This window comes from Coptis chinensis, chromosome 5 (genome assembly GCF_015680905.1).
Source record: "Coptis chinensis isolate HL-2020 chromosome 5, ASM1568090v1, whole genome shotgun sequence".
Taxonomy (NCBI): Eukaryota; Viridiplantae; Streptophyta; class Magnoliopsida; order Ranunculales; family Ranunculaceae; genus Coptis; species Coptis chinensis.
In genome coordinates this window covers 5,758,592-5,773,716 of record NC_141460.1, presented here as the reverse complement: position 1 = coordinate 5,773,716, position 15,125 = coordinate 5,758,592, and the positions used below count along the sequence as shown (strand labels likewise).

The 15,125-nt window shown below is 43.1% G+C and overlaps 1 protein-coding gene across 1 annotated transcript; it reads left to right on the top strand.

Annotated features, from left to right (window-relative positions):
• Positions 1-304: 304 nt before the first annotated feature.
• Positions 305-2,267, top strand: LOC147496403 (uncharacterized). Its single transcript, XM_086562455.1, has 2 exons — positions 305-551; positions 637-2,267. The coding sequence occupies exons 1-2, from the start codon at positions 531-533 to the stop codon at positions 1,009-1,011; spliced, it is 396 nt and encodes a 131-aa protein (XP_086418581.1). The 5' UTR covers positions 305-530; the 3' UTR covers positions 1,012-2,267.
• The last annotated feature ends 12,858 nt before the right edge of the window (positions 2,268-15,125 follow it).

Here is a 15,125-nt window from a genome sequence, read left to right as displayed (position 1 = left end):
GACAAGGGAGGATAGGAACCGAGGTCATACTAGTTCTAAGCGACCAGCTGGAGGTCTTTGGTGCCTCGGGGTTGGTGGACCGGGCTTAACCTTAAGGGGGGGTCTATTAGTGCGCTGTAGATTTGGATAGGGTAGTCTTCAACCCAAAGCCGAACAACTCATTGAAGAGAAAGGCTGATGGGGACGTGTCTGGTGGTGGGTGAGTTGGCGGTAAGGCCACTCGCAGTACCAGGTCGAGGCCGGCACCCGTCATGGATCTGGAGACCTTTGTGGTCAAAGAGTTCGTCCCGTGTCTCCCGTTGGCAAAGGCAAAGACCCCGAGTAAGGTGAGTGGGAAGTTTGCTATGGTTGTTGAGGATTTGGATCCCCAAGCGGTGTACTTGGACGACCAGGGGGTGCAACGGGCTGTGAGGCAAACTGATGTCAGCTTCAAGTCGAGCAAGATTTCATCGTGTCTGCTTGATCACATAGCTCTGGATGGCAACCACAAGTAACTGGACGCCAAGGTGCTAGCTGATAACCTGAGGCGAATGAATGTGGCGCACTGCCTGGTAAGTGGAATTCTCCAGATTTGATTTGCTTGCTCTTTTATGAGAACGTTGCGAACTAACTGCTATTGTATGTGTGTTAATGCAGCTTGTGAGTGGGTACCAGAAGCTGAAGGAGATCGCCCAGTTCGCTGAATCGGATAGAGAGATCGTAGTGAAGCAGACAGACGAGTTGAAGAATGTTCAGGACGTGTATAGCATAGATTGCAAGGAGCTTGATGAGGTGAAGAAAGAGCAACAGGCTCTTAAGTTGGCAAAGCTTCTGAAGGATACCGAGGTGGAAGATACCAAATTGAAATTACAGGCCGCTGAGGAGAACCTTGCTGCTGCGACTGGAGAAATTGGTAGGTTGACTGAGTATGCCCAGCACTGTAAGGAAGTTGCTCAAAAAGCTACTAAAGCGTATGACGATCTAGATGCTGACTTCCTTAAGCTGGAGGCAGACTACAAAGCCTTGGAATAGGAGCATGAACGCGGGGCTCCCAGTACATCAGTGGTACCTGTACTGAGAGATGCATGTGATGCTTCTACTGTTGTGGTGTCTGCTCTTTCTGAGGAGGTCGTTGAATCCCGAACTAAAGATGTTACGCCAGATGTGTTTGTGAACTTGGGTGTGGATGGTGTTTCTATTGTGGTCTAGGGGGGTGATGTAGAGGTTGAAGTAGACCCCCTAGCTACTGAAAACTTTGCTGTGCTTCCTGGAGTTTGAGAGTTGTGAGGGTATTTTCTTGATTCTGATGGTTGTAAGTTGTGATATATTAGAGCCGGTTTTCTGGGGTAACCTGGATAGTTCGACTTTTTTTTTATGGTTGTCAAAACACTGGGTGAACTGGCTCCCCATATTGTTATGGGGAGCTCGTTTTATGATGAATGATGATTAGCCGAGCTGGATTTCCTGAGTAGACTCAGCAGCTCGGCTAGTAAACGAACTGGGGATTGAATTTGGTTGAACAGTTCGTCCTTTTGCTTTTATAAAATGCTGGTTTTTGCTTGTCCGTTCTGTTTAGCTTTTGATGGTGTGAATGTATGATTCTTGATATTGTTAGAATGGTTTGGCTGTGTAGGCGACCCTTGGTAAGAGTGGGTGAGGCTAGGTAGCTTGTGACCCTGAGTGAACGTCTTCATCGTTATTCACCCTTCGCGTTGTAGGTCGCGAATAGCGATGAGTAGTAAGTCTATACGAACTGAGAGTTTATACAAGCGTTGCAAGTCGCAAATATCATTAGGACGCATGACTAGGCCGCAGTACGTGTGGGGCACGTGTAGGCATATGAGCGGTTGGAAATATGAAATGAAGGCTGCCAGGTGGCTTGACGTTTGGCGTCTCGATGTAATTATGGCGTACCTTGGGAAGATGTGTTACTTGATTATAAATAGAACTATTCCTAGAAGACCAAAGGTATTTTCTCTTCTCATTGTTGAAGTTGTTCTTCTCCAAACTTCGTGTGCCATTTTTCTTTGTTGATCAACTTAGGTATGTGTTTTTCAGTGTTATGGTTCTTCCTTTGAACAAAACAACTGTGTTCTTGTTGTTAGTTCGCTGAACGCTGTTTTGTTTGTAGAGTTTACTATGGCTAGGAGACATGTAGATGCTGGTGGTGATGAGGGGGCGAGGGAAACTTCTCCGCTTGTGATGGAGGAGATGGAGTTTAGATCCCATCCCTTTGGGAATCGTGGCAAGTGCAAAGTTGTTGCCTCTTGTTCAAAAAATGGCAAACGTGCCAAGGTGGAGGGTCACGAGTGACCTGGAGGTATCGTGTTAGTCTCGGTCGTGGAAGGGTAATGACCTGGGCGGGAGGAACTGGCGACACTGGTCGAGGTCACCATCTTCTTCTTCTTTGGTAGTTTGTCATAGCGTCTTGGTGATGTGGGGAGCAACTTCTTCTACGTTGGGAAGACGGGGGAGAAGCGTATGGTTAAGCGTTCTGACTACAGCTTCCATTCGGCCTCTATAGCGACCTGCCTCCTGGAAGGAATGGTGCTCGATGGTGATAAAGCTGAGCTTGAAGATGAAACTATGGAGACGACGTTGAAGACCACTAACTTAGCATGTTGTCTGGTGAGCTTTTTAGTTGTATTGATTTCTTGTTGTTTGACTGGCGAATATTAACATTGGCGTTCTCTTTGTTGTTCCTGGCTGGGTACGATAAGTTAAAGCGCACGGTTCAACATACTGATAATGTTGAGAGTGACGCGGCTGAGTTGGTTAGGGTGCATACTGCGTGGGAAGCTGACAAAAAGAAGATGAATGCCTTAAGGATATAACACCCCGTGTTTTTATACGTATTTTTCTATTTAATTAATTAATTTAATTGTTTATTTTAAAATTCGTCGGATTGGACTCGGGATCGTGGGCACTGGTTTTGGGCCCGAAGTGCGTGTTGGGCTTGGGTTTTGGACCCAAGTATATAAACACTTTTTCTAGAAAATAGGGTTGAAGATAATATAATATATTAAAAATGGAAAATGGAGAGAATTTGGTTTCTTTGGAGCATTGGGCCGAACGAATCGGGCTAGGAGGATTCGTCGAGAACATTTCATACAGGTGAGTAGCTATTTTGCTATTTCACGGATTTATGGTTTTCCACAGTCGAATTATACGAATAAGGTTTCGGCCTATTAATATGTTTACATTCGTTATCTTGTTTTGTGTTGGACTTCGTGCCATCTGTTGTATTAAACTTTGTTATATATCGGTTTTATTAAAATGTTTGGTGTGATACTCACGAGTTTAAACTGTCGAACTTTGGGCGTGCCTTAAAAGCCGTCGAAGCTCTGTAAAAGCTTGCACGGTTCGTTAATGGCGGACCCTTTTGATATCGTTTTTTTTTTTATTACGTTGATTGTTGTGTTGTTTGTTTTGTTAAATTGTGATTTGGGTGGTGTGTAGTCTTGATGAAGCTCTCTAAAAGCGCATTAATGGCGACGACCAAAAAAAATCGCCCATGATTTTTATATTAAAATTTATTGTTTGGATTTTGGTTGGGGATTTGGATGTTGGGTTATTAGTAATGAGATTAGGAGGATTGATGGAGGAGATGAGGGATCACGAGTGTAGTCTTTGTCGAGTGGAGCTTGAGGCACCATTAATGGCGGCCCAAGAAATCGCCGATAATGGTTTATGTGACTATGATGGTTTTTTTTTTTTTTTTGATTGGGTTGATGTTTGGGTGTGAGGGGGTGTGTGTGAGGAGGTTGGTTTGAAATTTTTGGAAGCTTGAGGCCCGGCCATTAATGGTGGCGATAAAATTTCTAGATCCGGTTTTGGTGATGTTTGGATTGAATGTATTAGAGTTTTGGTTTTGTTAAAGATGTAGGGGTTTCGATGAGGATCAAAACCGTGTGTTTGAAGTGGGTGGTGGTGTGTGGGAACTTGTGGTGGCGGATTTTTGGTGGAGGTGGAGGTCACTTTGGAGGAGGAAGGCCGGTTTGGGCTTGGGCCTTAGGTGTTTAGGTTGGGCGGGTGTGGGTTAAGTTCCTTGGGTGACCTTGTTTTGTTTGCTGGGCCAAAGCCTTGGTTGTTTGGTTTGGGCGATTCTATTATTTTGTTTGGGCCGGTTTGTTTTAGTTGTTTGGGCTGACCACTTATTTGTTTTGTTTGGCCCGATTTCTTTAAATTTTTAGACCCGAACCACTTAACGACTTTTGGGCCCGTTTAATATTGCTTGGGCGGTCCATATAATTTAATATAGATCCAATTGGGTCGCGGGTAGAATAAATAAGTGGACTTTTAGACTTAGGGTTCTAAGGTTTGGGCTTGGCTGTTGGGTCCGAACCATTACCTTTGGTCGTGAGCCCATGAGCCATGCACCTTTGACCTTAGCCATGAACCATGGCTATGACCATGGACTGTCGAAGAACACCTAAAAGCGGTTTGGCTTTGACCAGACATGTTGGACTTTGACCGGAGACGGTTTGACTTTGACCATTGGCGGTTGACTTTGACCTTAGCCATGAACCATGGCTATGACTCTGAACCATCAAACACCGGAACCTTGGTTTGACTTTGACCATGGGCGGTTGACTTTCACCTTTGACTTTGACCATCGACCGTTGACTTTGACCTTTGACCATGGACGATTAACTTTCACCTTTGACTTTGACTAGGACAGTTTGACTTTGACCATCGACCGTTGACTTTCACCTTTGACCATGGACGGTTGACTTTCACCTTTGACTTTGACTAGGACAGTTTGACTTTGACCATCGACCGTTGACTTTGACCTTTGACCATGGACGGTTGACTTTCACCTTTGACTTTGTCAGTTTGACTTTGACTAGGATAGTTTGACTTTGACCATGACATGTTGAGTTTGACCTTGACCATGATGTGTTGACCTTTGACCGTTGACTTTGACTGTTGACCGTTGACTTTGACCGTTATTTGTGAATGTTGACTTTTCGATTTTCATATGTTTGCTTATATGGATATATATATAGTAATAAAAAATTTGTCGGATATTGTATAACTTGGTTGGTAAATTATCTAATTTAGATTTGATGTTAAACAAGAGAAAGTAAGTTACGTGCGTCGACTTTTGCAACACAAAAACTTCGATCGTTTGGATACAATGGAAAGAGTTGTTCCATCGAAAGATATCCGTCGAAATCCCATTTCTTTGAAATTAGGATTTTGACCGTTTTCAACCTAAATTTTCTTTTAGATGGGCTAAGGTTGGGACTTGAGTTCTACATGAAAAAGTATATCTAAATACCTTAGTTTCTAAATAATTAAGTTACATGTCATTTGGATGAATGTAGGAAAAACCTTAGCATTGATTATGTGGTGATAAGAACTACGAAGGCTTGATTTCAATCTTGAAAGATTTGGATCATTGAAAGGCGACTTTGAGCAAAAGTCACCACTACACTATATCTATAATATATATATTAGTTTGTGTGATAACTATGTGATTATGTTAGAAATTCTTGTTGTTTTGAGACTACGTAAATATATATGTGGGAGATAGAAGTTGTATATGAATATAGACTTTAGTATATGTGGATATGTTTTAGACATTAGTGTGTGTGGACTTGAATTTGGGCTAATGAACTATTTGTTTACGATATTGTATATATGAGTATGGTTATATAAATTGTATTTGTTTGATTATAAGTCTGTTTACATTTAATGATATTTAAGTGCTTGATTTGCCTTGACGAAAGTGACTCTTTGCATGTGTGGTCTATTTTGACATGAGTAATGCTAGTATAATTATAAGTGATAATAATGTTTTAATGTGTCGCCCACATCTTTAGAACTCTCCACGCCTCGGGATTTGGTAATGAAAAGAAATGTTTATGACTTGTGATGTCATGTGATAGATGGGTATTCATTGAATGTGCCATGAATGACGGGTATTCATTGAATGTGCCATGAATGACCAATCGTTTGGGGTTTATATATAGAGGAACTAAGGTATTAGCCTTGCGGTTGGTCGTATTCCTTGAATGTACGGGAATGTAGGTTTGGGTATTCCTTGAATGTGGCCGGGGAATGATTTCGGGGCATTCATTGAATGTGCCATAAATGGCGTTAGTGTTATGATGGGTATTCCTTGAATGTGGTGGGAATGACCCAAGGTATTCATTGAATGTGCCATGAATGACTGATATTTGTTATGCCCCCAAAGAGGCTTTGTGATTATGTGTATGGAAAGCCGAGAGAGATGGTGTGACTCACAAATTCACGAGTTTACAAGATGAAAGTATGTTTCGGAGGCGATATCCGCTTGGGACGTATGTCTTGTAGTGGGTTTTTTCGGTGTGAGTGAAGCATACCGGATATGTGTGATTTGGCAAATGTGTGTAGTGCAAATCGTGGAGTAGGAACTAAAAAGGTTCATGTGTCTTTGAATAAAGGAGTCAACAAGATAATTAATAAGCAAAGTAAAAATATTGATTTTACGTGTGATGGAGTTATTGTATGTGATGTATATGATTTCTTATGAGAAATATATACATGGTTTTGTATAAGTTGATACTCACAAGGGATGAATGTACTCCTTGGTTGTGACTTTTCCTCGTTCTCATAAGTAGGCGAGTGATACTAAAAGTAAAAGTATATATGAATTGTGTGATGTTATGGATATGAAGTGTGGTGATTGAATAATACTAGTAAATGATTGTGAGTTCTATGTGATTGTGAATTGACTATAACTTGATATGTTATTCTGAAACTATTAATGACTTGTGATAGTCGAGAGATCTATGATTATGCCTTGAGAAACTTTATAGCGTAATGATGTCATATGAATGACTACCCCTTAATATAGGTATTATGATAAGTGGTATTCCCGAATATCTTGGGACGAACAGGTTATATCAATTAGACTTAAATGTCTTAAAGGAGGTGTGGTCATGAATGAAATTTTGGTATTTGAGATAAATCAATTTATTGTGATGTCTAACTCTGTTTTGCGGGAGGGTAGGATCTATTAATCTTTTTCTGCGAGGGGCGTAAATATCCTACCCTAAGGCGGCGTGTTGGCTTAAAGGTAAGGTATACCAAACTCATATTTAATTAGGTTATCATATGTGCAGTTAATAAATGAAATGTAAGTGGTATTGTATTGTGAGTTATTTTGGAAAGTGGGAATGGCGAAAGTACTATTATATGAGATTCTTGGAATTTGTATGTTGGGGGTGAAATCTTACTTGGGAAGAAAACTACGCCGTTTTGAAAAGCGGAACTATATTGTCTTCAAGTTGAAATTGTTTGTAATGTTATATTATTCATTTGAAAGATTATTATATATATTTTGTTGTTAGTCTACTCATACCAGCAAATTCAATTTCTTTGACCCATGTTTGCTTTGTTTTATAGCGTGGGTGTGTTCTTAGGAACATAGATGGTGGAGTGCGATGGATGAAGACCACGTGACTTGGATTTGCTCTTGGAGTCTTACGGTTTAAGTTTTTTGAAAGTGTATAGTTTTGAATTGAAACAAAGGTAATAGAGTTGGTTAGAAAAAAAATTTATTTGTAAATGAAGCGTTGTTCTTTCGGTTTTAATTTGATCTTAGATTTTAAATATTGTGGTTGATAATATGTTAGTGGGTTTTGTTTCACCACAGGTTTCGGATGATTGAATATCGGTTTTAATTTTTCGGAAATTTGGGGTGTGACAAAGGGAGGAAACATCGGTATTTGGAGGAAAAGCGGTGTTAGTTAGTTCAACGATGGACTGCGTGAAAAGTCGGCCTCTGTGGTGAGATCACGATGAAGCAATGTCAAGGTGTATACAGCCTTGAGAGGGAATATGACTGAGTCTGTGAAGATCATGTTGTGCTGGCGGAGATGTATGTTGAATTATTGGAGAAGCAAGATCGTGAGGCTAAGGTACTGCTGCACTTGTTGTATCACGAGATGCGAGTAATGTCCCTTCTACCAACGCCGCTCCTACTGATAAACATGTTGTTGGTGATACTTGATTGCGATGCTGGAATTGTCTGTGTAAGTTATGAAATTTTTGGATGTTTTGTCCGTGCTCCTCTCTGTAAGAGAGTTAAACAATATAACTGGTTTCTCAGGTTTGCCTGAGCAGTTCGCCTTTTGGTATAGATACAGAATGAACTGGTTTCCATGAAAGTGGCAGTTCGATATTTGCAAAAGTTGTAAGAAATACCGATCTGGATTTCTTGGGTAGACCCAGCAGATCGGTGGATTCATGAATTGGTTTCCTGGCCTTGGTCAGGCAATTCCATTGATAAATGTGTATGGAATGCATGTTTCTTGCTTATGCTTAATTGCTTGTAGCTATTGTTTTGTTTATAATGTGTATGGCAGATAGTGGCTAAGGAGCTTGAGAATTAGCTTAGGGAAGTGTTTTGCTCGTAGATAACGTTTTCATTTGTGGGTTGCCCACTAGTAAGAACTGTATAGGCTGTGGAGCCTGGTAGCTCGGGTGAGCGTGCTAGCCTAATATAGCGTAGGGCTCGCGGATAGCGTTCTCATTGAGTTGATCCTAAAATTATAGGTAATCAACTAATTGAGAATTGGAGAGGCTATGAAGCCTATGAACTTAAGGAAGTGTTCTGCTCACGGAGAGCGTATTGCTCGTGTAGAGCGTGCTAGCTTAAGAAAGCGTTTTGCTCACGGAGAGCGTTCTCACTGAGTTGATCCCAGAGTTATAGGTCCTCAACTAGGGAAAATTGGAGAGGCTCTGGAGCCTGTAAGCTCAAGAGAGTGTGCTAGCTTATGAAAGCATATTGCTCACTTTCTCACTGAGTTGATCCTAGAAGTATAGGTCCTCAGCTAGTGAGAATTAGAGAGGCTATGGAGCCTGTAAGCTCAAGAGAGTGTGTTGCTCGCTGAGAGCATTAGCTTATGAAAGCGTATTGCTCACTGAGAGCGTTCTCACTGAGTTGATCCTAGAAGTATAGGTCCTCAGCTAGTGAGAATTGGAGAGGCTATGGAGCCTGTAACCTCAAGAGAATGTGCTGCTCGTGAAGAGCGTGTTAGCTTATAAAAGTATATTGCTTACTGAGTTGATCTTAGAAGTATAGGTCCTCAGCTAGTGAGAATTGGAGAGGCTCTGGAGCCTGTAAACTCAAGAGAGCGTGCTGCTCGTGAAGAGCGTGTTAGCTTATGAAAGCGTATTGCTCACTGAGAGCGTTGAAACTCCTGAGAATGTTGGAAGTTCGTGTATGCTGGTGGTGCTTGCAGTGTGACTGCCATGTCTTGTTGATGAATTTGAACGGAGTAGGTTGTAATTGTAAATATAAGTAAACTATACCTGAACTTACAGTAAATAAAAACATGAAATGTACAACAATGCATTTTTATTGATAAAATCTTTTTAACAAATAAGTGTTCCAAGGGTGTGGCAATGGTTTCCCTTCTTGAGTCTTGATCCAGTATACTCCATTGCCAACGACTCGTTCCACTATGTACGGTCCCTCCCATGTTGGTGCTAGCTTGGAGTCATCTTGAGTCTTTTTCAAAACTAGATCACCAGGTTGAAAAGATCGAGGATGGACTCACTTGTTGTAGGACTTCTTTAATGTCTGATGGTAAGATGCCACTCTGATGGCTGCCAGGTCGCGACGTTCTTCCAGTAAGTCAACCTCTCGAGCTAGGGGACGAAGTCATTGTGTCCAGACTCGACGAGTTCTGACCGAGTCGTAGTGACTGTCAGTTCGGTAGGAATCACCGCTTCTGTGCCATAGCATAAGGAGAATGGTGACTCGCCTGTGCTAAAGCGAGCTATGGTGCGGTGAGCCCAAAGAATGTTCTCTAACTGGTTTGGCTATTGGCTCTTGTTCTTTTCAATCTTTTTCTTCAAATTCTCCAAGATTGCTTTGTTGCTAGCTTCTTCTTGGCCATTGCTTTGAGCGTACTGAGGAGTGGAAAATGTATGAACGATCTTCCACTTAGCCAGAAACTCCTTGACTGTTTTTCCCTTGAATTGGGAGCCATTGTCCATCACCAGAGTGTGTGGCAAGCCAAATCTGGTAATGATGTGAGTCCAGATGAAGTTTCTGATGTGTGATTCCTTGACATGTGCTAAAGGAATTGCTTTGACCCACTTGGTGAAGTAATAAGTTGCAGCTAAGACGAACCGAAAACCAGTACTCTTTTGGGGGATGAACGATCTCATGATGTCCAAGCCCTACATGTGAAATTGGCATGGGCTGGCAATATTGATTAACTCGCGAGTTGGCTGGATGATATTGTGGCCAAAGGTCTGGCATTTGATGCACTTGAGGACATACTTTTTGGCATCAACCTGCATTCTAGGCCAAAAGTATCCCTGGGAGATCGCTTTGTGGGCTAAATAGCGACCTCCAGCATGGTTCCCGCATTCACCCTCATGAATTTCCGTAAAAATCAACTGACCTTGTTCTGGGCTTATGCACTTCAAGTGAGGTCCACCAGCAGATTTGCGGAATAATTTGCCATTGACCAAGCAGTAACGACGTGCATGATATGGAATTTGTCTGGCTTTGGCACGCTCTTCTGGGAGTGTACCGTGATGAATGTACTCTATGATGGACTGCATCCATGTTGGACTCATCTGATCCTCAGAGAGTAGGCACAGGTCGTTAACTTCTAGGTGGTGTTCAGCTTGGTAAGCAAGTCGGTCAATTACTTCAATGAGTAACTGCCTAGGAGCGCAGGTCAGTGTTTGGGTAGCCAGGTAAGCTAAACTGTCCATGTGACAATTTTTGTCATGCAAAAAATGGTGTATTGTGGCTTTCTTGAAAGAAGGAAGTAATTGATAAATAACTTGAAGGTATTTAGAAAGGTTACCTTCATGGGTAGTGTACTCTTTAGCAATCTAGTGAACAACCAGTTGTGAGTCACTAAAGACTTGAAGCTCTTATACACTGAGCTGTAGCGCCATTCTAAGCCCCATGATTAATGCCTTGTACTCCGCCTTATTGTTGGAGGTCGCAAAGTCGATGCAAACTGATTTCTCCATCATTGCTCCATCTGGGGACACTAAGACAACTCCGATTCCACTTCCTCCAGGGTCGCTAGATCTATCCACAAAGAGAGACCAGACAGTCTTGTCATTTTTCTTTGTGGATGGGATATCTGTTTCTGGTTCCCAATTTAGGTCATCGACAGGGAAATCTGCTAGAAAATCTGCAACGACCTGCCATTTCTGAGAGGTGCATAGGACAAACTCGATATGGTGTTCCCCGAGTTCTTCGGCCCATACTACCATGCGAGTTGTCTTATTTTCCTTATGAAGGATTTTCTTCAGTGGGAGGTCGGTGAGTACTTTGATTGGATGCGCCTGAAAGTAAGGCCTGAACTTCCTTGCAGAATATAGTAATGTGAGTACTACTTTTTCGATGTAAGAGTAGTTCTTTTCAGCTGGAGTGAGCATCTTACTTGTAAAATAGATCGGTTTCTCTAAATTGTTGTCGTCTTTGAAGAGAACCGAACTTATAGCAAAGTCTGATATTGCTAAGTAAAGCCCCAGCGTTTCTCCATCTGTTGGTTTTGCTAGGACGAGTGGTGTCGTCAGATATTCTTTGAGGGTGGAGAACGCTTGGTGGCACTGGTCGTTCCACGAGAACTGCTCACGTTTTTTAAGAAGTTGTAGGAATGTCGGCACTTGTCTGATGCCCTTGATATGAATCGGTTGAGTACTGCAACCATTCTTGACAGTTTCTGTATTTGCTTCTTTGTCTGTGGATCGGGCATGTCCAAGAACGCTCGGATTTGGTCTGGGATAGCCTTGATCCCCCGCTGTGATACCTAATACCCAAGAAACTTTTCAGAGGACGACCGAAAAGACATTTTTCTAGATTCAGCTTCATTCGAGTTCGGTGTAACCTGGAGAACGCTTGCTCTAGGTGAGTGAGGTGGTCACCGACTTTCTTGCTCTTGACAACCATGTCATTGATATAGACTTCCATGGTATCCCCTAACATGTCCTGGAACATGTCAGTAACTAGTCGTTGATAAGTCGCTCCAGCATTCTTGAGGCCGAACGGGAGGACGTTGTAGCAGTAAATTCCTTGTTCTGTGATGAATGACGTTTTCTCTTGGTCTCTTCCGGTGAATGGGATCCGGTTGTACCCATCGTCATGACGCGATCCATAAAGCGCGAAGTTCGCGGGCCACGTGTCCGGTCCACATGTTGATCAATTCTAGGTAAAGAGAAGCTATCCTTTGGTGTTTCTTGATTGACATTGATGAAGTCAATGCAAAGAAGAACTGTGTCATTCTTCTTTGGAACTGCTACTATGTTAGTGATCTAGTCGAGGTAATCGACCTTTCGGATGAAACCAACTTGTTTGAGCTTGTCGACCTCATCATTTATTGCTTTTTGAAACCTCAGTGATAATCTCCTAGGTCGCTGTCGAACTGGTCGAGCATTAGGGTTGACATTTAATCTATGACACGCAACATTAGGATCGATACCAGGCACATCGACATACGACCAAGCAAAAATATCTTTATTTATGGATAAAAAGTTTACAAGCTGGGCCTTGAGTGTAGGGTCAAGGTTAGCCCCTACATAGATGAACTTAGGGTCGTCTTCTGTTCCTAAGTTCACTCGCTCTCTTTCTGCAGGTGGGGGTGCTGCTTTTGACGATGATGCGTCCTCAAGGGGATTGATATCTGGAGATGCTTTGTCGACCTGAGGGATAGTGGAATTGGCAACAGAGGTTGGAGCGACCTCTGTGGTTACAACAACAGGGGCTGATGTGGCCTCTGTGGTCATGACAACAAGGGTTGGAGTGATCTCTGGAATCTGTATCGGTTGTATAACACATGATGGGGCGACCTCTGGGGTCCTGACGAGTGGAGCAACAACTACTGGAGCGGAGCAACAACTACTGGGGCGACCTTTGTGGTCCTGACTGGTGGAGCAACAACTGCTGGGGCGACCTCTAGGGTCCTGACTGGTGGGGCAACAACTACTGGAGCGACCTTGGGGGCCTTTACAGACGAATAGACTTGGTTGCTGGAGCCCCCAGCGTTCTATTTTGGTGTTTTGGCTCTGACCTCAGTGACTAGATCTTTGGCCATTGTGTAGCTGGTGGGCTCGTTCCTTGTGCTGACAAATGAGTCAGTGGTCTTGTTCGCTGATAAGATCTGGTTACAATGATAAGCCTATTGCTTCGAAGCTCCACCAAGCCCCTAGCGCCGGGAAAGCGGAGGACTTGATGTAGTGTGGATGGTATAGCTTGCATTTGGTGAATCCAACGCCGTCCTAGGATGGCGTTGTAGGACGATTTGATGTCTAGAACGCTGAAACACGTATTGAAACTGACTTTGTCTTCTCTAGATCCCACAAACATTGGGAGTATGATGTCACCAATTGGGTCGGCTCTGGAGCCATTGAACCCGTAGAAAGGAGCAATTGGATCTATGAAGACTGACTTGGGCAAGTTCATCTCTTGGATGGTATGGTATAACAAAATGTCACATGAACTACCAAGGTCTATCAGAACACGCTTGACTGTTCAGTCACTGATTTTGACATGGACTACTAGTGCATCATTGTGGGGAGGCAAATTTTGTTGAGGTCGGCCTCTGTGAAAGATCACCTGAATTGCGACCTGAACTGTGTGGGGCAGGTGTGGCCTGTGAAGAAAAGTGGTATACTTCTTGAAGGGCGCTTGCGCACCTTCTTTTCTCTCTGGAAGATGTGACTGAATCATCTGGAAAAGTGATCATATGAATGGTTCTGTCATTGTCGCGATCTGACAAGTGCTGACGGCGCTCATGGCGGGAACGATCTCTGGGGCGTCCTCTATTACGGGAGCGAGCTTAGACAATGTGGCGATCATGGCGAGGTGGAGATCTATTGCGCACCCTACGAGCCATAAGTTTATGGCGCAGATCACCATCGGCGATGTTGGTGTACTGCTTGATATGTCTTGATTCGATGATGTCCTAGAGGTAATGTTTTAACCCCCAGCACACATCGGTCTCGTGACATTTTGTTCGGTGGAAAGCGCAGTAATGCTTGTCTGGTCGATCTGCTGGTTGCCGCACGTCAGGTCGGTAATACGAAGCTCGCTTGATCTTTTCCAATATATAACTGGGGGATCGTGTAAGAACAGCGAACTCGTGATTGTTGTTCATTATGTTCCCAGACTTCTATTCCTGTGGTCTAGGCTGCTTTTTTGGATGTGGGGCAGTTGTCAGAGATCGCGGCCACTTGCTGTTGTTCTGTGAGGCCTTGGCGTTTCAGGGCTTCTTGTAACTTAATGTACTTGTCTACTCGAGCATATAGCTCGGACAGCGTCTCTGGACGTTCTTTCATCAGCGACCTGTAGAGGTCTGTGTTGCGCACTCGACAAGAGTTGGAGAATGCCAATGTGGCAAAAGATTCTTTGAGACCGCTCTCCATGCATAACAATTCGGCCTTGAGCCAACCTAAAAATTGGCGGATGGTTTCATCCTCGCCAAATGAGAGCTGGAAGAGCGAGTCAAGATCAGCTTTTTTACGTCTATTGTGGACGTACTAACTGGCAAACAGATTGGTGAGTTGCTCGAAGGTCTTTATCGAGTCTGGCTCGAGTGAAAAGAACCAATCTAGCACGCCATCTTTGAGACTGGCAGAAAACAAACGATAATAGAGATAATCAAACTCCGGTGCACTATAGAGTGCAAGGTTTTGAATGTAGCGAGCAATGTGCTGACCAGAACATGTGCTACCATCATACATTGAAAAACGTGGTTAGATGAAATCTGGAGGAGAAGCTTTGTTTAGTACTTCAACAGCGAACGGGGATGCACAGTACGTCTTCAACATCTTTTGAATGATCTGACTGGCGTCTTTCTTGATTGCACTTTGGTCGATTCTTTGTGATAGTTCGTTAATATGTTGATTAACCTCGTTGATGTTGTCTTCTACTAATGCACCAGATAGGTTCTGTGTGTCCACTTGTGCGCGTAGCGTGACGTTCTTCTGCCTGAGCATGATGATTTGCTTGTTCATCGTTCCTAACTGACCTGCTAGACTCTGGATTTGAGCTTCGAGGCTTGCCTATGCTTCGTGGGCTTAAGAATTTTTCTTTTTGGTTTAGGATTTGTGAAGTGGTTTCTCATGAAATCGAGACCACAGACGGCGCCAATGTAAAATGAGCGTTTTAGTATTCC